The sequence below is a fragment of the Chlamydotis macqueenii genome, chromosome 5 (assembly GCF_036417535.1).
Source record: "Chlamydotis macqueenii isolate bChlMac1 chromosome 5, bChlMac1.mat, whole genome shotgun sequence".
NCBI classification, from domain to species: domain Eukaryota; kingdom Metazoa; phylum Chordata; class Aves; order Otidiformes; family Otididae; genus Chlamydotis; species Chlamydotis macqueenii.
The window spans coordinates 49,433,332-49,461,118 of record NC_141560.1 but is presented as its reverse complement, the minus strand read 5'-3'; the positions used below and the strand labels follow the sequence as shown (position 1 = coordinate 49,461,118).

The window sequence follows — 27,787 nt, the reverse complement described above, 5'->3', positions numbered from 1 at the left end:
TATTGTGGAGCAGTGACACTTGGCCTTAGCCAAGGATTCCACATTACTCAGTAACAATCATACACCAAGAGCTTAGTCTGAGAAGAAGATGCCAGGAGGTGGAAAATGACTGTAATGTCCTTCAGGTTAAGCGAAGACAGACAGCTTTATTGGAGTAACATGAACAGATTATTATGCAAACCCTATCTTTAATGGATTCTTTTAATGCCCATTTTTAGAATCTAGAAGTGGTGGGCTTAAGTATTAGAGTACAGCATAGGCACACAAATAGGCTTTTTATTCCAGTCTACTAAAAAGTGCAGGAAAAACGTCATGTTTTGCACACTGAAGGAATAGCGGAGAAATAAGATCAGGAATTTTTCTGATTTTTTTTCTTTTAATTTTTTTTCCCCCCTTACCTCAGATATGATGCTTAGTAGTCTCTCTGCAACATCCTATGGATATTTCTGCACTGCATTGGGTGTTCAGTAGATGTTTGTGTAGTTTGTAACATTAAGCTATCTCAGGTTTCTAGAAGGGGAGAGGATTTCCTACTGAAAAGACTGTCCTTCCAAAGGCTGCTCGAAAGTTTCAGATGAAGTAGTTAATGGAAAATTAAGAATGTTTGATGCCTCTGAGTTATCAGCATCTGTCTGAAGTTTACAAACTTCCTAAAATAAATCAGGCACCAATTTTATGTTCTTTGATTTCGACTACAGTTCTGTACCATCTTGACTGAGTTCAGCGTGGAAAACTGAGTGAACAGTTTTCCTAACTGCCTAACACTTTGTTTATTACCTTTAAAGATAGAAGGTTCATTAGATCAATTTAAATTCAACTTCTGTAGCCCTTGTTTTTGTTGACTGTATAATGTAAATTGTATGGTTTAAGAAGGAGCAGACTAACAGTAAAATGGATACTCATGCATATATTCCTTTTCTGTCTCACTAGATCTTTTAATGGTCACATCTGATTCAGTGTAAAATACCGTAAAAGATTAAATGACTGAATGAAAGTATTAAAAGGGTAATTTCAAAATGGTGATTATTCTTTCAGTAGAGTTGCTCCTTAAATTAACACGGTCTTTTTTGCCTGAAATACTTATCAGTTCAATTTGGACCAAAACCGGATGGTGAATGATTGTTTAAGAACCGGATTTAATATCCGTTACCATTTTCTCATTTATGACCTAAATGAGAATTGGTGTGAACTGAAACTACTTTGTATAAAACTTCCACTGCAGAGTGAGCCAGCATAAATTCCATCCACCTTTCTTCCCAGTGTAGCAAATGAACATATACTTTGGGATATATGTGTGAGTGACTAAAGCACTGTGCTGCAGTGGCAGCCGCTCCGAGGGAACTTTATTCCTCTGTGCACTTAATCTCCTCCTGTTTTTTTCTCCCTGTCATGCCTCACCTGTGCTTTGTTGTTTTGTCAGCAAAGTTGGGATCTTTTTTATTCTTCTTGGCTATGCATGCACATAGTAATGAAAGTATTGTGAAGCTACTTGTTTTAGCTGTTCTTACATCTGAGATTCTGTAGAAGTAACTCAAAAATCCAGAAGATGAAAAGTTAGGCAAAATCGTAGTTTTTCTTTGTCTATTCTAGTTCTGGGCTGCAAAGCTTATGTGTTTAAAAGCATGCTTTTTAAAAAAAAATACATACATACACTTTTAAAAAGTATATAGTTTTACAAATCTGTTTATCAATGGGCATTTCTGTGATAGGGTCTTTCAGCCTTGGAGCAATGAGTTCAGGACTTTTGGTTGACATCCTGTCATGCTTAAGTATTTTAAAGTCATCTCAGTAAAAATAAAATTAATCAAGTCTTGATGGACTCTTCAGACTTCTCTCAAATGAAGCTTTTCAGAATATTAATGGACCAGAATGCATCAAGAGATCAGAACAAGAAATATTGAACTGAATCTTAAATAATCTTTTCATTTAATAAATACTCTTGAAGAAGTAGTATTGCACTAGAATTGCACCTGGTGTTCCTGGGGGTGGGAAGTGAACTGACAAAACTGTGAATGTGAGATGTTATATCAGAACATACTGAGAACAAACTTCCTTCTCACGTCTAGTGTTGATCCTTCTAGTGAGGGAGCTGGATAGTTCTGTGAAGTCTGATCCGTTCAGTCAGGGGAGTTAACAGTGTGCAGACGACAATCTTGTCTGAGTAATAACATACTTGTATTTCCGTCTGCCTAGTGCAGTCTTTACAGAATTCTGATTTATTTGTTAGTGTTTAAGTACCTAGAAAACTCAGTTAAGGTAGCAGTAAGAACAATGTGATACCTGATACTTATGTATATGTTTTTGTGTCTCTGTCTTTGCGCTTTTCAAATGATAGTGATTTGCATTTTCTTCAGTAAAATGTCAGCATTGCCGATATAGAGCAGCTTCATTTAAGGCAAATGTATGTGCACTGTGGCTTTATGGTGGATATATAATGTCCTTTTTCTTTGTTAGGAAGTCAGCTCTATTTGGGCTGGTAAAATCGTAAGTTGTATTTGACTACCTGTGGTCCTAAAGGGCTATTTTTACATGTGGCCTAATGCCCTGGAGATGTTACTGCTTTTGAGGACCAACGGCTGCACTTCTGCAGCCGTTTCAGAGACTGTAGGAGGAGCCCTTCATTAGATTGTTAATTTACCATGACTGCTATGCCTTTATCTCTAAAGCATCAAAGAGATACTTTGTGATACAGTCATCCTTTTGTTTTAAAAGGAACATCTAGAATAAATTGGCTTTATCTCATCTAATTAGATTATATTTAGATTAGATTATACTTATCTTTCTGTAATATTTCTGTTCAGGTGTTCTTTAGAACAGTGATTTACACACCATGTGACAGACTTGTCTATTTTAATATAACCAGTGCCAAATAACAAACTTAGAGGAAAGTGCATGTTGTCTTTTTCAGAAAGAAGTAACGGAACACCGTTAGTATGGGCTTTTGTCTCTTTTTGTTCCCTTAGCTTCTGAATTTACAAGCTTGTGTTTTAAAAAGTAACGCTGCTAGATACAGGTTATATACCTCAAAGTACATCTGCTCAATGTGTCCAGCAAAATTTTCAGGCTCTGTTTGCAAAGGTAAGGCATCCACATTTGTCTTCAGTAGCTAATGTGACTTTATTCTTGGAGGTACTTAGTAGTCTGGAACTTACTTTGATTTCTGAATGCTAACTTTAGATGTATGGGATTTTTGGGGCATAAGTTAATACTTCTCGCCTTATAATAGCAATGGTAATTAATTTCAGTCATGAGTCTTCTTATTAATAGTAGGAATAAAATGGGATATATTTTCTTGATGAAGTGTCGTTAATATGCCTGAAATTTTCACATCTACCATTTTTAGTCATATTAGTCTAGATGGTGCAATATGTACCTTAATGTTCTCATTGTCTTAAATTTAGGTGGAAGAAGGAAGCAAAAATGTGCGCTTGGGCTCACTAATTGGTCTGCTGGTAGAGGAAGGACAAGACTGGAAGCAAGTTGAAATACCAGCTGATGCTGGTGATTCATCTTCCGTGGCTCCACCAGCTCCTGCAGGTCCTTCAGTTTCAGCCCCTCCTAAACTGGAACATCAACCTGGAAAATTGCAGTAAGTTTCTATGTTTGTTATGAAGTAGAACTCTTAGATCAGTAGAGCTGAACCAAGAAGAATCTTTTGTCTCCTTTTACCTACTACTAAGCTGTTTAAGAGGTGTTTCAGTATGTGTGAGGTAATAAAGCTTGCCTGCCCAGAATTTTTCTTTGCTTGTAAGCCCAGTAAGTCAATTTGAACAACATAGTTTTATTAGACCACTTTGTATGGATGTGCTTTTATTCTGACATACAATTGCTTTATGAAGGATTCTAAGCTTAGGTTAGGAAGAAGTCGTGTTATATATGATGGACACTAATGCTTATGCATCAGATGCTGAGTTTACCTATAACTTATTTTCTATTGCTTTTTTAGGAGAAAAAAAACCCCAAACAAATGGCACACTCCAAAACCCTTCCAAGCTCTTGCACTTTTGATATTAGAAAAAAATTATTCTTATTTTTATAAAGGTGGAACGCGAAAAACTCAGAACTGTAGTTTTATGTCCTCTTTGTTAGTTTTGTTTTGTCTTGATCTGTTAGGGTACTCTAGGCATTGCAAACATCTTGAAGTGGGAGTAAATTAACCCCTAAGTGTTAGTCAGATAACAGTAATCTGTAAATCACTGGTTTGTGTTCTCAGGGTGTACCTTATTTGGAGGTATCACTCCTTGTTTGGAGTGAATTACAACACAAATGCTGTACAGCTACAGCCTATTAAAGAAAATTTCTTTTTTAAAAAATTCTGGTAGCATGTACTGCGCAAAGTTTGGTTGTTTTGTTTTTTTGGGGGGTTGGTTTTTTGGGTGGTTTTTTTTTTTTTTAGCCTCATTACTTTTCTGTCTGGTTTACTATGTTTACTCTTGCTGTCAGCATTTAGGCTCTTCTCATGCAAGTGGAAGACAACTAATAGTAGGAGGATGATGCAAGGAAAGAATCTTTGAAAGGATTAAATCTTGCATTTTAGTACCAAAGAACATGAGAAGTGCATCTGTTTCACTGCAGCTGTTAATTGGAGATGTATCTACATCTTTGGAATCAAATTATCAATTTTTTTTTTTTTTTTTTTTTTTTTTTGCAAGGGCTTATGGACAGTTCTTAAAACTTAGTGTGGTGCAAATATAGTCTCCTTTAGGAAATAGAGTTGGAGATTTTGTGGAAAGACTTGAAACCATGTATTTTCTATTTTATGAAAATGTTGCTGCTTTTGTGTCTAAGAATTCTGTTATGTTATTTTTTTCCTCATTTCAGAAAGCAAATCATGCTCAGGTGCACTGAGTGCTCTGTAGCTGTATGCTGTGCTTTGTAGTTGATCACTGTTTCTGTTTCCAGGCAGAAATATTACTATTGACTGTACCCCATCTAGGTCAAGATGACAGGTACAGGTTTACTAGTATTATAGTGGATCTTAGGTATATGCTGATTAAAATGTTTGAGTGTGGGAGGGCTTACTACTTAGTCTTCTAAAGCAGATACTGAATTATGCAACTACATCTATGTGGCTTTTGCTTTCTGAAAAAGTAGATATTTCATTAAATCAATTCTATAAAATAAAATTGAAGATAGGGCAAAGGTAATGTTACAATTACAACTCAGCTGCATTAATGATGCAATTACAGCTAGCCAAACAAATAATAGGGATGAGCAACCATTTTGTTTGAGCTTCTAAAACTCATTTTTTGATGTTACTATAACAAGCTGGTATTAAAAAATGTATTTCATTTTTCACTTACGACCCTTTTCCAGAAGAATCCACAAGTATATTGCATTGCTGCTGTAAGAGGAAAGTTTGGATGAGTTTTCTACTCTTTATTTTGATCTCTTTAAGTCATTATTGTCTTTTTAAATTCATCCTTGCGTTAAAGCTTTGTGAAGGGGCACGGTCTGACTTCAGTGATCACAGCCTTTTGTACAGACATCTGTTTTCTTCCTCAGCTGTTGCTTCTGAAATAGAGTGTATATTGTGTAGTTTCTCCTTGATATGCATTAAATGAAATTAAGTTAATCTTATTGTTTAAATAGTTTATTTTTCTCCTCGTTTCTTTAGGGTTCGTTTAAGTCCAGCAGCACGCAACATTCTGGAGACACATGGACTAGATCCAAGCAATATTACACCTTCTGGGCCTCGAGGAATCTTCACTAAAGAGTATGTAGATATTTCAGTAAAGTTACAACCTCATATTCCCTTATTTGTTCCTTTGAACCTAGAGCAATCTCCAGGAACTTGAGAAGTCAATTTATTTAAAAAGACATATTTGTGTTCCCGTTTTTTTTTTTTTCTACCAGGGAATGACTTAATTAAATTTGAAAAACATGTTGAGAAGATATGGAGAATAAATTAGGAAATATTGTAAGAAGCCTTTAGTTAAAAAAAAAAAAAACAAACCAAAAAAACCTTTGTTTTTATATCCCATCTGAGCTGCGTGGTACTGCTGTCACATTTCTTGCAGCTCAGCCTAATAGTGGCTATCAAGTCCTAGGCACCACTGTTAGCTACCATTGTGGATCTTGATAATTTTGCTACTAAGAGATGTATTCAGAGCCAGAATAAAATACCAGTGGCCTGTTTTCTTCAACTCCTTTTCTTTGGGGAGTTTAGGTCTTTTTCTTCTTTCACTGAAGTTCAGTTATGAAGTCTGTCAGGATTTAATTTGTTCCCTTTTTTATTAGACTGGGGAGAGCAATGAAGTACAATGGTAGGAAATCCAGAGTTATGTTTTTCTTCCATCTTTGTTTTTTTTTCCCTGTCTTTGATTTAAAGAATGTTTGTTTACAAGCCTGTGGTTTGTTACGATCAAACTTCTAGTAGTTTACTATACTTTTTGAGTATTCTAATGTAATTGTTGGCACTCAAGCCTTGGAGTGGGGAACTTGTGTATAAAAATGTGTTGTGGTAGATACAGAGCCCTTAGCCTTAAAATAGTGCGTTATCTTCACATTAGTGTGTATGTTACCGGAGATGAGGATTTTGGCAGGAATACTTATTTTTGTTCTCAGTAAAATTATTCTTTTTGACACATGCCATCATTCAGCTGCGCAGACCTTGTTAACTGCCGTAATTTTAGTTCCATTCAAAGACAACCAGATCAGTGTAACTTGGAATTGAACCCAGAGAAGCAGACAGTAGAAGTCTGGTTTTTTTTCAAAACATTTTCCCATGGTCTTTGTCTGAGTTGAATTAAAATAAGGAGTCGGATAGATAAAATATCCTATATAACATCATATTATCAGAGATATTTTTTTCTCAATTATGTAAGTGTGATGGTAATTTATGGTGTGTTTCTAGGCTATGGCAGGTGGAAACCCTCTAGGACTTTAAGCTACCTAATTAACATTCCCTAGTTGTCACAGAGATGTAGCAAAGAATTTTCTGTAGCTATGAGAATTATCTAACAAAATCCTTCTTCGAAACTGCTTTCTTCTGTACAAAAGATTAAACTTTGAAATGTTGTTTTAAGATATAACCTGGGATTTTTTTAACCATTCTTTTGAAATGCTGTTAGTCTTTCAGATGCCTACAGGCTTTGCTATTATGTTCAGTTTGAAATGAAATGCTTGCAGATTTTTGTAGAAAGCTGCTACAGATGTTCAGGAAAATACTTCTTTTGCTAACTTGAGATTACAGTTGAAAATAATGTGTTTTATAGCTGGGTGACTCAGGGTCTCTTTGCCAAGTAGACTAGTGGTTAATTATTTGAGTGTTGCAAGTTCACTTTTCACTTTTAAACTGAGTTTCGTTATTGAACAGGGCTCACACTCACCAGATTACGAGGAACAAAGACAGTGAGTTATGTAAGCAAGCAAAATTCTTTCCCCCTAACTTTCTATCTCTAAATTCAATTAACTGTAAAACTTTTAACAGGAATAGGAGCTTTCACTTAATAGCTTCCTCTGTCATAATCTACTCCCTTAGTAGGCTGATACATAATTTCTTTTATGTATCTGTGCAAGGCTGAACTACTGTTGTCATCTTCCTACTTGTTTTTCTTTTATGGAATGGCAGCTTTTTTTTTTTTTTTTTAAGCAATATCCTCTGCTTTCTTCAGAACTACACTAAAAAATTGATGTGTCAGTACAAAGGAACTCTCAAGTTCTGTCAGAGATTGCACCATGTTCCTAGTCATCAATTCAGACACTGTTTGCAAGAGCTGTGTTAAAATTGTTGGTTATTTCAGACTACTTTTACCCTTTCTCATCCTGTTTATTAGTGATCTATGAATTTATACATAAAAAGGTGGGGGAACTAGTTACCAAAAATAACTGTGTGTGTCTGAGACCATGTTCCTTCCATCTGTACCTTCCTACCAGCTGTTACTAACTTAATGTGATTTGAGATCTCAGAGCTGCTCAGGCATTTGCATTTTCAGCTTGCAAATAAGGCACAGTGCACATGCAGTGCTGGTTTTCCAGAGTCAGTTCATCTGTATGTATGGAGTGCAGACTTACGGTGGGATCTGTGCTGCGTGCGGTTTGTCAGCTGCCAGTACGGAGCAGTGAGTTCCTTCTATAACGTTGATAGTGCATTAAGTCCAACATCTAGAAGTTTCCGATGTGTAACATTGTCTGCTCACCTTTTTCCTTCTTCCAGGAAATCTTCTATGAATTGACTAATCGGATGTTCAGGTGAAGGGGGATTGGGACAATTTAGTAACAGTAACATCCACCAGAGGAAGCTAGTGTCAATCTGTGCATCTCCTCTTGCACTGTTGGATCCTTAGTGATTTTTTTTTTTTTAGGGAGGAGAGGGGTGTATAACCTACAACTTGTCAATTTCAAACAGTATATTCTGAGCACAAAATACTCAGTTTACTTCTGCTGTTCTTTGGATTTTGGCTAACATGAAGTGGAAAGACTACACACTTCTGTAGTAGTGGTAAACTGAAGTGTAGCAGAGTTGCCAGAATCTGCATACTTCTAATAATAAATAATAAGTTTGGTAAGGGGTATTTTTGTTTAATAAATGTTTACCGAGCTCTGATACCTTTTACTGGGGAGCAGACTTTGCTCTCTCTTGTTACCTCTCTCATGTTGCTCCATTACTATCCTTTGTTGATAGAGTAGTTGAAAAGACGTATCCAACCCTTCCTTTTCCAGTTCTAGTAAAATATCTATTTGCCTGACTTGTACTGAAATCTGTTTAGTTTGATTTGCTTTGGTATGTCCTCCAATGCTACTTGTATGCAGGCTTGCAATCTTGCACCTGTGACAGTCACAACATTGTTGTACCTCTTTTTCTTAATCAGTTAAACCATGTAGCATTGTGGAGGGGAAATTATTTTTGTATGTCTGTATAACAAATATTTATATAATGTATAAAAATACAAATATATGTGAAATGTGAATTTTATATATGTATATTTTATATATATTTGTATCTCATGCATGAGTTTCAAAACCTTCTGAGAGAATCTTCTAATCTAAAAATAAGCTTAATTTTGGTAATACGTTTTTCAGTTAACACACTAAAAGCCACTGAAGTTATTAAAGCATTTTGACTTGCCTGCGATAGGTAGGACCATCTGGTTTTTGTTATTTGCATAATATATGGGAGTAATTTAAAAGCATTTCTTTAGCTTTAGAATATATAAAAAGCTATAAAAGCTTTATTTTATGTGTTATGGAATATAATGAGCAGATGGTCTGTCTCTTATGACTGCCAAGTTAAAACCCTTAAGTAATTTTTGGTAGCTTCTAATATGTTAACTAGGAAAGTTGCATTATGTCATGCAGTTACTTTTTTTTCTGTCTCAAATTTTAATTGTAGGAGATTATTTTCATTCAATGAAATCTATTTTTTTTCTCTGATATAGTAGTTACGTTAAATACTAAACACTTATTTTTAAAACAAGTCTTGGTTAACATGTTAATTTGGGAAAACAACTAACAGCTTCAATTATGACAAATTTATGTCCTGAGCTCATTCTTTTTATTTTTAATATAATTTGCTGAAGTATGTATTGAATCTAAAAATAAGTTGAAGCAAGTCAGCAATCAGTAAAAGGCATCATATAGAACATACAGAGCTTTTCAGTTTTCAGTTCTTGGTTTTGAAATGCTGCTTTCTGAGGAAGAACTAAGAATGCATAATGTTGTTCTGAGATTTTTCCTTTCTGCAAAAATTTAATAACACATTAACTGTTGACTCTCACTCAAGAATAGACTCTCACTCAAGCAGTAATCTAATGAAATTGTATAGCTTTTTTTAGTATTTATGGCTTATGTTTCAAAGCCATGGTATGGTTGTAAGTAGTCTGATTTTTACATTTGTTTTTAATTTCCTTCTCCAGCTTATGTAATAAGACATTGTGTACGTAAACCTTTGTTTACGGCCTGTGGTGGTGTCTTCATGAAGTTACAGATTTATCCAACATATATGATACAGACCTTTGTGTCAGATCTGGAGCGTAAAGAGAGATCTATGATTGATATAGCTCTTCTAACAAGTCACTAGTATAGATGCAGTTACAACTGCAAACCAGAAATTTTACTACAGCTTATTTCCCTTGCAGTTGGCAGTGGTGCTGTAAATGCAGTCTTTTCTGTTTAGGGTCCTACGTGCTGATATTTAGCATGTTGCTTTATAAATACAATGCACCATGTAGATGTAGATTATAGCTTAAAGATGGGACTTTAGTTTTGTGTGTCGTACTGTGCCCACAAGAGGGAAGTTTTGTGGTGATAGCTGTATCCATATAAAGGCTCTGGGAGAATGCTTATAGAGCAGACAAGGTTCAGCCACAACTGGAACTGTTAGATGTTGCTCAGTTTTTGGCTTTGGTTCTTCCATGTGGTGCTATCTTTCAAATTGCTTATGAAGCATGGGCTTTTATACTATCTACACATGTCTGTGCATATTTGTATCAGAAAGGTACAGAAAAAATGAATGATAAATGTACTGCTCAATTTTCTGTAAGCACTAATTAATTACTTTAAATTCAAATGATTACAAATATAACAGATGAAACATCTTTTATTTGAGACTTTATAGCCTAAGTGTGTTCTGATATCTTATTTACAGGAGTTGTTAGTGCAATTCACAAATTGGTTTGTACACTCACAATCAGAGATGATGAATGTTATCTCTAACACAAATGTTTTCTGTTACTGCATATTCAGTCCCTTATATTTACAGAAGTATTTCACTGTGTTTAATTGCAAGGGATGCTCTCAAACTTCTGCAAGAGAAGCAGAAGGGCAAACCCAGTGAATTGAAACCTGTGGTTTCTCCAGCTCCTTCCCAGCCTACTGCAGTGCCTTCTGCATCGCAAGCAACAGCTGTGACTTCTGCTTATCCAAGGCCAGCAGTTCCACCAGTTTCCACACCAGGACAACCTGCTGCACCGGTAACATTTCTGTTAAGTCTTCAGCATTGCTACAGCTAAATATTGCCACAGCTACTTAAGTAGCTGTATGAAATTTCCAGAACTGGAGAGATAAAAGAAACTAAGACCACTCAGATGCTGAGCCCAGTCATATGCAGTTTTTACTATGTTTGAGTGATTCTAAAGCAGTGCAATTCAAACTGCAGAGCTCTTGAAATAATGGTCTGCACACTACTTTCTGTAACTTGCAAATTGAAGCCATGAAAAGATTTACGTTGCAGACCTTGGAAAGAGGAAAGTCAGAGAGGCAGCAGTTTTATTTCACTTCCCAAACAAGAAGATGCCACTAGTTTGGAAATCAACAGTACACCCTTTCCCTCAACTGCTGCAGAATCAGTATGTCAGTGTGTATTTCCAAAGTCAGAGAAATGTGAATCCTGATTTATTTTTACTGTACTTTATTTGTTTGCTTTCCTGCAAAGTAAGTTTATGCAAATGTCCATTCATGAGTTATCAAGAAACGAGGAAGGAAAGGGCTTAGTGATTGCTTTGAAGAGTAATTTTGCAAACTCTAGCATCTAGATACAGTTCTTATGTTAATTTGAAATGTTAGAAATACTAGAAATTATTTTTTAAAGAAGAAATGCCCATGCTGAAATGCACATTAGTAGGAATCAAAAAGCTTTTGTGAAAAATGGGAGGAAAAACCTTTCTGACTCTAGAATTAAATTTGAAGTATCTACAGGCTGAAATTTACAATGTAGCTACAATTAATATTCAATTATACAATTAATTAAATTCAATTAATATTAATTAATTAAATTCAATTAATACAATTCATATATTCAGAAAATATGGCGCTTTTTTTTTTTTGCACTGTACAAAGAACCAAAATGCTCAAACTTACGTATTTTTCCATTACAGAAAAAAATGTTTTTGTCATGGCAGCAGAACATACATATAGCAATTTGTTGTCATCTTGAGTACTATGTATGTATTGTATGTGCTGAAGATTAGGTATACAAAATAATGTTTTAGAGAATCACTTCTTTTCTTGCTTCCTATAGTCACTGATGTTTCAAGAGATTCCTTGACAGTTGACTTGCTCCTATGAAGAAGCTGGAAAAACTTTTGCGTTGAGTCGTTACTGAATATATCTGGAAGGAGAGAGAGGAATAACAGAAAAGATACGCAATAAAGCCTGTCTTAAGGAACCACTCAGGGAAATGAAAAAGCAGTAGCTTACTGAGGAAATTCTCTATTACTATTTAAATGGAACAAAGCATATTCTGAGCAATATGCCAGATCTGGCAGATGGAACAGTGCTTATAAACTCTATCTGAGAATTAATGCTTGAGTATTTGGATTTTTTTTTTTTTTTTAAGTAGTCTACTAGAGTAGTAGGATTAATTCTGTACTGTAAAGGGCAACTATCTTTACTCTGTAAAACCTGTTGAGTTGATCCAAGTTAAGTGGAATAGACTAGAACACTCAGTGGTCTTAATCATATTGATTTCAGTAGTTGAAATGTATCACTCTGATATCTAGGGGATATTTGAAGTGAGCAGGAGTCACTGATGATAATGCATCAATGCTGGAGTCCTGTTTCAGCAAAGGGGAAGTATGTTTGCTGTCTTGGTATTTAATATGCAGCATATGATTTCTTTCAGGGCACATTCACAGAAATCCCAGCTAGCAATATCCGAAGAGTTATTGCTAAGAGATTAACGGAGTCTAAATCTACTATACCTCATGCGTATGCTGCCGCTGACTGTGACATTGATGCTATTTTGAAATTAAGAAAAGAATTAGCCAAAGGTTAGTGATTAAATTCGTTTACTATAACATGTGGTACTTATATGCATAAGATAACATAACAATGCATACTTTGTCTTGTTTACGTAATCTTGCCCAGGAGGTGTGGATTTTTGTATAGGTAGAACTCCATACATTCAAATAATCTTTTTCGGTATTCTATATGTGGTTCCCTGTGACTATTGAATTGGACAACATATCAAGATACAGGAAGACAGAAGATAAGGTCATAGTCAAAGATTGCTTTGTTTTTGCTAAAATCAGCTGAGTGTACTGTGCAATAGGATGTTTTAATAGTTTCAAAAGTAACTGTGCAGGCTAGAATCTTCTATCCCAAATGTCAGTTCAACAAAGTATAAATTACATTCTTTTTTTTTTTTTTTAAGAGGATTTTTCAATAGAACACTATTTTCATGCAAAATATCACAAGTGTGTGTTTAGTGTCTTTTTAAGGACTTCTGCTTAATTGGGTAAAAAAAAATGAATGAAAATTTTTATTACTTTAACATCATGATCTTCTTAATTTAAATAAACTTTATATTTAGAAATATTTGGTCAATATATTGATTTTAATGTTGCTTGCAGGATATGGTTCCAGTTTTGTAGTTCATGAAGATATTAAACCAAAACCTGTGGAAACTCTTTAGGAAAGCATCATTTTATATTATATCAGTTCTTGCAATTGCTTGTAGTTACTAACATTTTTCTTTTTTTTAAATTTCATAGCTGGTCTAATATTCTGTAAAGAGGACACCAGCACAGTGCAATCTATTTATAAATACCAGTGTCAGAAATGTGGCAACAAATGTTTTCATAAAGCTTTGACATCTGTAAGTTAATTTGATTAAGCCAGATTTACAGCAGAGTAGGTTAGACGTGTATTAATCTAGGACATCTTGCTCTTCAGTAACTCACCTTAAGTTAGACGATTTCCTAGAAATTGTGTCTTTTGACTCAGATATTTAAGCCTGAGGAAAAACTTATTTTGTAATGTACTGTGCTTTTTCTTCCATCACACTTATAAGGCTATTTTCCATTAATTACACACGTTGAACAAGAATTTAAAGGACTATAGTGAAATAAGATCAGAGAGAATTGTTGAGCAGTTCCACTGTAGGACTGTTTTTCTTAGCAAGGTCATATCTCTGTCACAAATCTGGTAAGCTGTGGAAAAAATTAGTGATGAATTCACTGTCCTTTTTCAGTCACATGTTCCATCTTTGCTTATCTCCTAAGCCACTTATGGAAGTTATAGATTTTTTTATATATATATATATTTTTATGGATTAAACAGTAAACCTGTGCTGCATGTTTCTGCCTCCGTAGTTTCATCATTCCCTCTGATGCCAAAACTTGAGTTATTTTAAGCTGTACCAATCTACTGATACATTTTGACATCAGACCTGCAAAACAGTTATGCAACCACGATTGAGGTGATGTTGCAAAGTAGGAAGCAGTAGCTGAGGGGAAGGGAGATAGGCCTGGGTGGGGGCAATGCCTGCCTTCAATTTCCTGCTTGTCCCTGGAGCGCTAACTAATTCAAATATCTTGAGAAATGAGGTTTGGCTGCAGCTGTCCAGGAAGAGTAGCATTCTCAGGAAATCTATCTGGTTCTAAGGCAGAACGTGATAAATTAGTCAAGGTCATGTAGTATGTCTGATCGCGATATCTGTAAGTGATTCTTCTTGTCTTAAGTTTCTATAAAATATGGAATATTCTTCATAAAGTATAATGTTTATTTCTAGTGTCTGAGGTCTGTAATTTTGTATATTGAATTGACAACATCTTATCTTTGGCTAAAATGACATGGCATCTGTTGCATTTTATCTGCTAGAAATTGGTTGAGATCAGTTGACGTTTATCAGTTGCAGCCAAACTAATTATGCATAGCTCTTAAAATTAATTTTCATTCTTTTAGAGGAGAGATCCCTTTTAAAATCAAATTGGGAAAATATTACTTACTTTTTCTTTTGATAGGTTTAGCTCATGGTGAAAGAATCATATATTTGTTTACAAAACTTGACTTTTCAATACCTACAAAGTTTGGATACTATTCCAGGCATGCAGATTAATCTCTGCCACTTGGAAAATTAAATTTATATTCATCATTCATTCCATTTTATGAAATCTCATTTTCCACAGTATTCAAGCTGCACTAAGCAAGCAGTGAAGGTGACATGCACACATACACCTCATAGCCTGGTACTAAGTCTGTTATTTGGGTAAAAAGTATTAAATGCCCATTGTTTTATAATGAGGAGAAACAGTTTTGAGGTTTTGTTTTGTTTTCTTTTTTTCATCCTACTATACTTTTTTTTTTAAAGATCAAAGTTTATTTCTAAAGACTAAAGATGTTCATGGGAGAATCCAGCTGTCTACATAAGAAGGTACACAGACAACCTCAGGTGGATTCTTCTTGATGTTATTCAATGAGTCCTTTTTTTCTAGTACCATTTAAATAATTTGTTCTCAATACTTCAGCTTTTACTTGTGCATCCTCATCATTACACCAACTAGTAGAAATAAAATTGATAGTAACGTCGAAAACAGCATACACTACAATAATGAAAAGTGAATATTTATTGGTCTAAGACAGTGGATATGTTACACTTCGAGTTTTGTTCTAAAGCTTCCTCATTGCTCTCATGGTTTGAAAGCTTGTAGGTTCAGGTTCAATTGATAGTTTTATGAAGCCATGTGAACTCTACATTCAGTACATTTACATTTTTATTGTTGTTCTGATTGAGACAGCAAGTGCTTTCTCCTCCTTGTTTGAAGCATTTGGAGAAGAGCGTGAAAGCTGGGGCCATCTATTGCTGATACTGCTGTGCCTTTATTTAACCTGCACAAATTAGGTCGAGTTCTGAGAAGTGCTGAATGTTCTAATGTTTAACTGAAGTCTGTGAAACCTAGAGACTTTTTCTTTTTTTTTTTTTCTTTTTTTTTTTTTTTATGATGTCTTGTTCACAGGTTAATGTCAAAGACAGTTTATGATGCTGATACATTCTTTAAACAGTGACAGGTCATAAGAAATGAAGTAAAAATTGGCTTAGGACTACTTGCTTGCTTAGAATTTTTCACATCTCTCCTGCTGCTGTGGATTCTTAATGAATATTTTTCTTAAATGTAAGGATAGGAAGGAGCCATATATCTTTGCATAAAATTGAATTGCAGAGATAATCCTGGTAGGTTTTTTTTGGGGTGTGTGGGGTTTTTTTTGTTTTGTTTTGTTTTGTTTTTTTCTTCCCCCCTGATGGAAATGATGGTGATTTCTATTACATGATGAGACATAATATGGAAGTTTTATGCAGCATTCCCTACTGTAAGCTTTGTTTTGGGGGTAAAATATAGCAGTTACCCCTGCCATAAACTTCAGTGATTGAAGGTAAAATATTATAAGACATACTTCATTTAACTGTGCCCCTATATTTTCATATAGTCATATATTCCTGCCCCGCTAGTGGTCAGTGACACTTTTACCAAGGCTTAGGTAACATATAAATCAAGATACAAAATACAAAAATATATTTGATGACCAAGATACAGATTTGTCTGATGTGAAATTCTGTCAATGCAAATTCCATTGTGTTATGTTAGAATTTTGGCTCTCTTCTTACACGTAGATTGCTAATCATGGCAATTATTGCAGGACAGTTATGTGGTAAGAGGATACTTGGTTCATTCCCCCAATTTTATGATCACTTAAGAAGATTTTATATAATATAATTATTTATAAATAATTTTCCCTTTACAATGCGTTTCTAAAGGTGTATGTATTACATGCCATAAACCAGACTCAAAAATGAAGTAATTTTGCTTCTTGATCTGCTCGACTGGCAGCAGTGATGTTAGTAGCAGAGTAATGTAACTTTTTTGTTGTGAGAATGATGCGTTTAATATTGTGTAAATGTGATGCATCTTTAGGATACAGCAACCGTGGCATATTCTGCATTGTATCTATAGGCTTTGCTTCTCCTACCAGTCCTGATTTCAGTAAGTACTTTTGGTCTCCTAAAGCTTAGGAGGTACAGACAAACATAGACATTGTTTCCATCCCTCCTTTCTCCTGAGCTATTGGGAAAAGGAAGCAAATGTACTAAACGTTACGCAGTATTCCTTAGGCTTCATGGAAAATATGTAGTCCTCTCAAGGTTATCTTATCTGCTGCTGGCTATTGCTGCCTTTTTTTTTTAATGTAGCTTTGTTTTTAATTTAACAACTTTGTCACTCCATATTTTGCAGCCTGCTTTAGAATATACTGTTAACCCATTTTAAGGATTGACAGATGCCTTCACCTTGCGAATTCTTACATTTTAGGGCTCTAAAGGTCACTGGAGAATAACATACTTCTGATTTATAGCTGAATAAAAGCTAATCTCTGCAGTTATTCCAGTTAATACGTCACAGTACATAAAGAATAGTAGTCTCCAGTATTGTCTCTGTATATTTAGGTCCTACAATAGATTTCTACATAGACAGTAAATATGTAAAGCATAAAACACATATGTGCTGCTACTTATAAGAATGAATAGTAATACTCAAGTTTGCAGCTTTTTTAATCTAGTAACAGTCAGCAAGGATGTCTCTGCTCAGGAGACTTTTCCTTGATGATACTCCTTTTCTCCCAAGGTGGAGAAAAGTTTTCTTGCTTTTATGATTGTAGTTTGAAGATGAGTTACTTTCTGGCAATTTTTCAAAGAAGCAAATCTGCTAAATCACTGGAATCTTGTCATCACACAAACAAGTCTTATGAGCAGTGATTGTTGTTGTTTTTTCTTTTGGCAGATGACATTAAAGTATCTGTAAATGATTTTATCATCAAGGCAACTGCAGTTACTCTGAAGGTAAGTGAATAATTTGACTTTTTAAAAAGGTGTATTTTATGGTAAACTGAGAAGGAGACGAGAAGTATTTTGTGAGCCTATATGAAGATAGGAGTGCAATCATAGCAGGCCTTGTAAGTCTTTATCACTTACTGTCAGGTTTTTTTAAGCTCACCACGTAAAATTCTCTACACTGTCTATGCTGTGGACTGTGAAAATGAGAACTTCTTAGTAAAGATTCCCTTACTACAGTTATCATCTGCAGATAATGGTAGATGCTTTGTCAGCAGACTAAAGCAATTGGCAAGGTAAGTGTTCTGTTCTTTGCTATTGCATCTTATTTTCTCTTACAGTTATAAACAAATATTTATCCAAGTCATAACAATTTTGTGTATTACCTCAGGTGTATTCTGATGGCATAGTCAGTCATCTCTGCTTTGAATTAAAAATTCTTCAGGCAACCAGTCTTTGCTAATTGCTAAGGATTGTCATTGTTCCCTTTGTCAATGTAAAAGTAAATTATTTCAATACATCCTGAAGTTAAGACCTTAAATTTCATTAGGATCTACTGATTCCCTGCTGAACTGGCTTCACAGTCTCCATAAGCTATTAGCGTGTTCTCTGGGTAGAACTAGATACATTGCCTTCCAATTTGTGTTGATTGCTCTGCTTGGAAAACACTCCCAGTGGCACTTAATTTTTTTGAAACTGAAAGGTTACAGAGATCGTTCTTTAGGAGAACTCCCACACTTTGGAATTGTCTCTGCTTAGTCGAGAGTGTCTCAAATGTAATCACTTGGAAAACAGAATGTGAAATTAATCTTATTTCCAAAATTGTGAAAAGAAAGAACTGTGATGGTTTCACTTAGATGTGGAGTGGTTTTAGTTTAAATTGTTCGCACTTAATTTTAGAATGAGTCATAGGTGGGAGTTCTGACCAGCCTGAAGGCCAGTATTTTTAAGGTTCAGGAGGAAAAAATTGTCTTTTAGTGGTATCACTAACAGCTGGAAAAGATCTCTGTCATGTAGAAAGATAATTAAGAGGGACACATGCTCGATCCTCAAACACTCCTGTGGAGTTTGCCCTCGTTATCAAGCCAATGTGCTTATGTGTAACAATAGATGAATGCAGATTTTGAAGCCATTTGATATTGCCATGGATTTGTTAACTACATCTTCTTGATTGCACAGTGATCATGCCTTCTAGCTATATGGTAAAGGCCTAGAAAAGCTAAACATCTCTGATGTCATTGCATCATTTCAGCAGCAGATTGTAAAAGCTACAGACAAGATAAAGCAGAGCAAGGATCCAGACTTGTATTACCTCACAACAATATAAAAACATCAGAAAGGGAGTGAGAGCTGTTTCTTCTCATTTGTAAGGATTATTTTAACTATTCAAAAGCTGAAGGAACAACTTGCATCTAATTTGGGGAACTATTCCCATGAATGTATGGAATTGAGAACACTGCACTGAGACTCGAGAAATTTCTAGCCAAACAGGATCTAGATATTAATGTATAATTGAAAGAGCTATAGATTAACATGTGATTGCAAAAGCTATAGATTTTGACAGAGAATAGACAAGATTCTAGGCAGTTTCATAAGCAAGTGCCTCAGAGAAGTTCTGAGTGGAGTGACTGGAAAAAACTTCCTAAGTTATTCTATATCAGAAACAGGAGGAGGAGCTAAATATGCTTGCTATGCATTTGTTAAATGTGAACTTAGCAAGAAGCTTCTTTTTGTGGCCTAATGAGACCTTACATGAGGAAATGGTGACATACAAAAAATTACTGTGAACTGGGGGACGTCGGATAACAAGTCTCCGCACCAGGAGACAGGGAGAGTGAGGAATTTAAGTTTTGTGTTTTTCTATTCTACACAAAAAAGACCAATTAAGAAAGATAATGGGATGTAATCCTCTATATGTGAAAGAATGACTTGAGTACAAGCATTTAATGAACTTTTTATTGCTTCTGCTTATATAATAAAAGTTTTTTGTCATTATTTGTAGATTTTTTTTTAAGTTGCTGCCTGAAACTTAAAGGATAAGTGGTTTCCTGTCCATTTAACTATTAGACTGCTTTACTGTACTTTGAAGGAGCATACACATGGATTATGCATATTGTTCATTATTTAAAACAATATTTCCTTATCTGCCATCACAAAATGACCTAACCAATGAATTCTTTAAATATGATTTCTCTTTCTCATATACAAGTAAAAATATTTAGTCTGTGATTAGATTTGTATTCTTTTTCCTAGTATTTGTGGCTGATGCTTATAATACAGAATTTAATCTTGGACGTAAGGATTAGATAGTTCTGTGCTGTGAACACGAATCTGTAGCATGTCATTTTAAACTTTCTTAAAGGAAATTCAATAGGCAAAGTTAGTAAATGATAATGCATATAGCTTTGTAAAGTAAGTGTATCTTTGGCTATAAATGAGTTGATACTCCAGGTCTGATTCTGAGAAGCAGGAGTTCTTGTGCACTGGGTTAGAAGAAATTCAGATGTTTTGTTTTCTGGGGTTTTTGGTTATTTGTTTTTATAGGACATTAATATTGTCTTTATATTGAAGTTATCATTAAACTGTTCTGTCCGATCCTATTGCTTTGGTACAAATCCATGCTAGCATTTGTTTTACTATTAAAATAATAAAGTAAAAAAAAAAAAAACAAACCCAAAACCAAAAAACCAACAGATTTAACTTTGTATACCAGGAAATAAGCTCATGATCAAGCTTATGTCGCAACTACTTTCTGTCAGTGTTTCAGAAACAGCCCCAGCCCCCCCCCCGCCCCCAGCAGTTTCAGCTTTATATGGTAAACTCAATAACCTTATTGAAATTATCAGTAAACGTTATCTCAATTTCAGTTGAGTCCACAGAAATAAAAAATTTAATGCATTTTAGGAGAACCTCATCTGAATAACCGTGAGTGTAACTGCAGCATATTCTATTTCTAACTTTAAGAGTCATGCTTGAGACATGAGTGGAAAACAGCACATGGGTATAATAGAATATCCATTTCCATGCTTTTCATGTCAGTATCCTGTGATTTATTTTGGGGGAGAAATGACACTGCTTTGTAGCTTTGCATGCTGGGCATCCGTAAGGTAGTATCAGTGACTCCTGAAGGAATTTGTAGTTTTAATATTTTTCCAGCAGCATCAAAAAGCCTTCTGGCTGCCCTGCCATTTTCAGTTCCTGGAGCATACGTTCATGCTTTTTGACAAAGTAAGTTTAGAAATAAAATAAATGCAAGCTAATCAAGTACATCTATTCTTAGACCCTCGCAGTGACTCTTTTTTTTTTTTTTTTTTCTTGTGGCAGTCCTGATGACAGATGTGACCTGTTCTTTTGTCTTCATTTACAGACAGCAGTCTGTGATGCCCTAATTAACTTGGTGAATGCTTGTATGTGGCTATGTGTCTTAAAGGATTTTCCTTAATAATTGGTTGCAGCACTATTCTTTTAACAGCTGTCTTTTTAAAATCGCTCTTTTCTAGCAAATGCCAGATGTGAATGTAACGTGGGATGGAGAAGTCTGCAGGCAGCTGCAGTCCATTGACATTTCTATTGCTGTGGCAACAGACCGAGGTCTCATTACACCAATCATAAAAGATGTTGCTGCCAAGGGAATACAGGAAATTGCTGCCTCTGCAAAGGTAGGTCTTAAATGTATGATAGGCTGAGGAATAGAGTAGCTCTATTTTATTTTATTTTTTTTTTTTAGCAGAAAATGTAGCATGACCCAGATACACATCAGTAATAACAAAGATAGTTTCAAAATGGATCTAAAGCAGTTTCACCGTTCCTTAGACTTCAGAATTATTATTAATTTTGCAACTCTGTTCATTTTTAATTAACAATAACTTATCCATCATCTTATTCAGTTGAATGCTGGCAAGACTGAAAAATAAACCTGTGCAGACTTCTACCATTTAATATAGTTTTATTTCTTTAATTGTCATGAGAAAGCTAGATAGTGTTAATTTGTTTAATATTTCCGGTCTTTGGGTTTGAGATTTTGTTTGTTTGGGAGGTTGTCCCCCTCCTGTCTTTCCCAGAAATGTACTTGAATCTGCTTATGTTACTCTGTGCTGTTATGTTATGGCACTTACTTCTGTCAGCATTTTTTCAACATGCAATTCAGCTGAGAATGTCACCCGAAAGGTAACATGAAACTCCTCAGACTAATGAGCAGTATTTTGCACGGACCAGGTGCCAATTAGCATGACTTGAATCTGTGACAGTTGTTGCCAGCCACAGAAGCAGTATTTTGTAGCAGGTAAAAATACAGTGAATGGTGAAATGCCCCAACACAATCCCGTTCTTGTCATTTCATGAGTGCTAATCAAAGGCCTGCAGTATCTGAGGAACGCAATGGAAGTAGCTGCTAGACACAAAACTAGACAAAAGCTGCACTTTGCAAGTTTTTGTCTTACCAAAAACTACAGAAATCATAATAGTCTGTGTTGACAGAGGGGAGCAACCAACAAAGTTGTATCAAAAAAAAAAAGGTGTAAGTGTGATGCAACAAAACATTCATAAACGGATGTTTTAAGATTTTTCCAGTCCATATTGCTTATTTCATGTTGAATGTGTTGTGAAAGCAGATCCTTTCACCAGTACAATAGCCGGCCAAGGAGGAAGTTCAGCTGAGATTGTTAATTTATTATATGATTAGTGATAGAATAAGAGCATTATGAGAAGTGAAGTATAGGTTATGCTTTCGTTATCATCCCAAATACCTGTGATACTGTGATGCAGTATTGTAAACCTGTTACCATAAGCTACAGTGTCCCGCAGTTCCGATAATGGGCATGTATGCTTGCATTATGTTTAATAGTGCTCTGATAAAGTAAGCATTTCCCTTTAATTTCAAATGGAATGTGGTAACATAGGTCACACTACTCAATGCCAAAGTCGTTGGGTCCACACCAGATTGCAGGTGTCCACACGAAGATAGTTTTGCTTTTCAACTTCTTCACTGAATTATTGAAGTAAATATGTACCCAACATGCACATGTGGAAGGTACAGACTGAAACTGCAGCTGCTTCTCTACCAGTGTGCCTGTAGTTTGGCAGGTGCTTTCTTTGTGTAGATTGCTTATGTGTCCCTTTCTGCTGCATGTTAGTTAATTTTAACTTCTTTCCAGGTCATGTGCATCCTAGTACCATATTTTCATCGTTGAAATAATGAAATTGCACATATGCATTATGCTGATACCCTATTATGTGAATGCTGTTCCCATGACTATTGTATTCTGGTACACTAGTTATTCAGAGATGAAAAAAAGCCTGAAATAAAATTCAGTGTATCCTTTTAACTTTTAAATTCATTATAAGGATGTCAAAGTTTTGTAAAACTTGGTGTAAGCTTGAATTATTTAGTAGGTGATTCATTAGAATGATATTCTCTTAAACTTCTTGATGTTTATTTCTAAGCTGAAGTCATTGCAGTTGTTAAACTACCTTTCAGAACTTTCTCTGGCCTTTCAGAACCTTCGCCTGAAAGATGTTTAGAAATGTATACGGGGAAGACAGTTGTTTACCATGACCAACAGAGTTATATTACAACATGAAAGGGGATTAATCCATGGCACAACTGTGTAACTACTAGTCAACTCATTATCTTTACGGAAGTTTTATCTTGTAATGACTACCTCCACCCACATGCAAACAAGAAGGAGTCAATTCAGACATAGTTTCCACTTAGTGATTCTGGTTCTTAAAGGCAGGGTGGGATTTCACAGAAGTTACCTCTTGGTAGATTGAATTTAATTGAGTGCTTGACAGAATATTCATAGAACACATGTGGAAAATCCCTGGAAAACAGGACAGGCAATTCCTGGAAAGCAATCTAGAAATTAAAAAAAATAAAAATAAAATTAAAAAAATTAAAAAAAATCCTGGAACATGGGGAAAAAATATCCTAGAAAACAGTGGTAGTATTCCTAAAAAGGGAGTGCAAAATTCCTAGGAAACAGGTGATTCATGGAATAATCTTCTCCAAGAAAGTTTCACAAATGTGATGTATCACTTTTTTTCATGTTGTGATAAATTAGATTTTTTGGTTTTTATTCACTTCCACTGAAATTTCCCTAACATAATTAATGATTGGAAATGATCATTAGTTTTATTATTTTTACCAGAAGAAGGGAAATATAAACAGACTGTGTTGCTTTTATCTGTCTTTTCAGAAGAAAATCTGAGTCTTACCCTGACTCTGCTTTTGGAAACAGTTATTTTTGTCTTAAAATGTCATAATGCTGCAGTTGTCACAACGTGACAACGTTTCTATGCACTTTTCCACCTGCAGAATAAATATAATACAAATATGATTACGGTAGATTATCTGTCCTGCATATATTCCCTCTTCAGTCTCTGCTGTCAGTTGAAGAGCTCCTCATTTTGAAAAGGTTGCTGCTATTGGAGAAGGCATCCAACACATTACCAGTTGCCACCTTTTCCATTGAGTACTCACAGGATGTTAGGAATGGGTTGGTGACTGAATAACTGGCTCTTGACCCACCAATGAGTGCCACTTCTCTTGAGGTCCACACGGTCCTTTCTTTCGTATGTGACAACTGCTGTAAGAATTATTAATCCTATTTCCTACTGCTTCCATCGAGGGAGACCTCTGAGCTAGAAACATCCTAGGTGGGGATAAGGTTCTTTTTCTCTATGGTCTTATCTTAGAACATAGTATGAACTTCTTGAGCTGCATTTTGAACAAAACATCTGTGGACAGTTTCTTCTGTGGTATTTAGAAGTAGAAGGGTCTCACAAATTAAATGGGGGTCACAGGAAGGGTGGTCTTCAAGGTGGTTGAATGCTTACCTGGAAGAAATATATTCTCTCAGACTGCTAGAAAGTGGTACTTGGCAGTTTCTTTAAACAAGTATGTTAAGAAGAATACTGTGAATTTGTCTCATCAGTATTTTGCTAGATAACTTTTATAATCTAAAAACACCAGGGAGAATAGTGGTTCCATTGTGAAAACTGGAGCAAGGTTTGTAAGGTGAGAGAACAGCTTTTATTGAACAGCCAGTATCATTGGGAAAATGAAGTTTTGTGTCGTAGTCTCTTTGCCAAATCATTGCAGCTAAATAATGTTGCTGAGGTGCTTCCCTAAGTCCCAAAGCAGATGACTTTTTTTTATGGCTGTATGATACTTATAATATCTTAATGAAGTAAAAAGAATTCGTATATTACAACACTTTAATTTCTTTCTTATCTCTTCTTCTTTTTTTTTTTTCTTAGGCTCTAGCAAAGAAAGCAAGAGATGGAAAACTGTTACCAGAAGAGTACCAAGGAGGATCTTTCAGGTAAAACTGTCTAGCAGCATTTAATATGTGCAGTGTGGGTTGAGAACTGTTTTATCCTCAGGTATTCCACTGTGTGTTAATGCATTGCCTTTTAAAATCTTATTCCAATTAGGATGAAACTCCATGTGATGATTCTGAGGGCCAAACCTAGGCAGAGTATCCTGTATCAGGGGGAAGCAATTATCTTGGTATAGAATTTTTTTTTAATCTGAGCCTGGTGTGAAATTAATGTTTTTTGTGATCTGACTTTTATTTTTCCTCCTACTTTTTCCCAGTTGCAGAAGAATGTTTTAGTTTTGTGAGTTGTTTTGAGGGTTTTTTTTTATTTTGGTGGGTTTTTTTTGTTTTGTTTTGTTTGTTTTTTTTTTTTTTTAATTTGCATTCTGTAGTTAGGAAAACCCATTGATAATAGTTTGAATATTTTTAAAGGAGTTGTATGGCAGAGGTATTGCAGCAGGCAGTGATGTCCAGTTTATCTTCAATTCACTCTTCAGAGGACTCTCTCTAGAAGGGAAGTCGTGGCAGGTGAAGTCCCTGGTGACTGGAAAAAAGGAAACATTGCACACTTTTTTAAAAAGGGTGGAAAGGAGGACCCGGGGAACTACTGATCTGTCAGTCTCATCTCTTGTGCCTTGGAGGATCATGGAACAGATCCTCCTAGAAGCTACACTAAGGCACATGGAGGACAGTGGTTCAGACCAGATGGGAGATCGGTGTTGAGTGTGTCCCTCAGGGGTCCATCCTGGGACCAGTCATGTTTAATATCTTCATGAATGACAGAGACAGTGGGATCAAGTGCATCCTCAACAAGTTTGCAGGTGACACCAAGCTGAGTGGTGCAGTTGATGTGCCTGAGGATCGAGATGCTGTCCAGAGGGACCTGGACAAACTTGAGAAGTGGTCCCATATGAACCTCATGAGGTTCACAAGGCCAAGTGCAAGGTTCTGAACATGGGTCAGGGCAACCCCTGGTATCAGTACAGGCTAGGAGATTAAATTGAGCGCACCCCTGCTAAGAAGGACTTGGAAGTACTGATGGATGAAAAGCTGGACATGAGCCAGCAGTGTGTGCTTGCAGCCCAGAAAGCCAACTGCATCCTGGGGTGCATCAAAAGAAATGTGACCGTCAGGTCAAGGGACATGATTCTCCCCCTCTACTCTGCTCTCGTAACACCTCACCTGAGGTATTGTATCCAGCCCTGGAGTCCTCAGCACAGGAAAGACATGGACCTGTTGGAGCAAGTCCAGAGGAGGGCCACAAAAATCATCAGAAGCATGGAACGCCTTTCCTGTGAAGAAAGGCTGAGAGAGTTGAAGTGGTTCAACCTGGAGAAGAGAAGGCTTTGGGGAGACCTCATTGCAGCCTTTCAGTACTCAAAGGGGTTTTATAAGAAAGATGGGGACAAACTTTTTAGTAGTAGTAGGACAAGGGATAATGGTTTTAAAATAGAAGGAGGTAGATTTAGACTGGATATAAGGAAGAAGTCTTTTACAATGAGGGTGATGAAACACCGGAACAGGTTGCCCAGAATAGTTGTGGATGCCTTATCCCTGGAAACATTCAAGGTCAAGTTGGATGGGGCTCTGAGCAACCTGATCTGGTTGAAGATGTCCCTGCTCCTCGGAGAGGAGTCAGACTAGATGACCTTTAATGGTCCCTTCCGACCCCGAACTATTCCATGATTCTCTACAGATTAATCTTCTTTCTACTCTTTGTAGTAACTATAACAAATGGAGGAGATGGTGGACCAGCTTTCTCTGCAGACAATCTTTCACAAAAGAGTCTAAACCTTTCGTAATACACCACTTCCCAGTTGGTTACACAGAGAAAAATGTTGAAGGGAGAAAGGCATGATGAGGCTTTCCCGTGCCTGAGTGATATCTAGATTTCCAAATTGTATCACTTGGTAATCAACAGCCATTGTAACTTAAAGTTGTGAAGTTCAGTCTAAAAGACATTTCACTTGGAATAGGGACAGGCAAAGTTTATTTGAAGATATCATTTTCCTGTCCTACTTTCTGCCTTCAGTGTGTGCAATGCAAGGATATATTACTGTAAAGAAACGGGACTTCTAAAAAGGTATGTTAGTTGTAATTGCAAAATTCCCGAACACTTGAGAGTCTGAATGTGCCCAACTGAAATCCAGCTCAGATTTATTTTAAAGTGAATGGGCTTGACCTTGGGAGAGAATTAGGTCATAGTAGTCATTGAATATAGATTATTTCTTCTAGGGGATATATAATTTCTGACATTACTGGTAACTCTTTTCTCTTTCATTTAGTATCTCCAATCTGGGCATGTTTGGCATCAATGATTTCACTGCAGTCATAAACCCTCCGCAGGCCTGCATTCTGGCTGTGGGCCGAGCAAGACCAGAGCTCAAGATTGTGGAAGACGAAGAAGGAAATGAGAAACTTAAGCAGCGTCAACTCATGACAGTGACTCTTTCAAGTGATGGTCGGGTGGTAGATGATGACCTGGCTTCAAAGTTTCTGGAGACCTTGAAAGCTAACATAGAGAATCCAATGCGACTTGCCTTGTGTTAAAATCCGTGAAGATGGCTTCTTGTTTTGATAACATAGATAACCGTTGTTTACTTGGGGTTGTTTTTAGAGGAGTACATAGTTACTGTAAGATGGACAGTTAAAATATTTAATTTATTAAATTAACCTGAAAAACTAGTAATTCTCATGCTTTTAGTCTTTTGCAATGACCAGGTTTTATACTGTAAAGCTAAAAGACTTTAAAGTTAACATATGACATTTCTTTAAACATTTAAGCACGTAACATTTGCATAGAAAAGTGAATCTCCTCTGTAAAGGAAAATTCAAGACAACTTAATGAAGTTTAAAAGGGAGTCATAGAATCATAGATTCATACAGTAGTTAAAGTTGGAAGGGTCCTTTTAAAGGTTATCTA

The 27,787-nt window shown here is 35.8% G+C and overlaps 1 protein-coding gene across 2 annotated transcripts in view; it reads left to right on the top strand.

Moving 5' to 3' along the window:
* Nucleotides 1-27,553, top strand: part of PDHX (pyruvate dehydrogenase complex component X) — a 45,216-nt gene extending 17,663 nt beyond the window's left edge. For both annotated transcript variants that reach the window (XM_086748133.1, XM_086748134.1), the window contains exons 5-12: nucleotides 3,402-3,589; nucleotides 5,618-5,716; nucleotides 10,730-10,913; nucleotides 12,563-12,710; nucleotides 17,493-17,551; nucleotides 21,043-21,201; nucleotides 24,803-24,867; nucleotides 27,150-27,553. In XM_086748133.1, coding sequence (XP_086604259.1) covers nucleotides 3,402-3,589; nucleotides 5,618-5,716; nucleotides 10,730-10,913; nucleotides 12,563-12,710; nucleotides 17,493-17,551; nucleotides 21,043-21,201; nucleotides 24,803-24,867; nucleotides 27,150-27,414 — 1,167 coding nt within the window. In that variant the 3' untranslated portion in view covers nucleotides 27,415-27,553. The remainder of the gene's footprint in view (nucleotides 1-3,401; nucleotides 3,590-5,617; nucleotides 5,717-10,729; nucleotides 10,914-12,562; nucleotides 12,711-17,492; nucleotides 17,552-21,042; nucleotides 21,202-24,802; nucleotides 24,868-27,149) is intronic.
* Nucleotides 27,554-27,787: the final 234 nt, after the last annotated feature.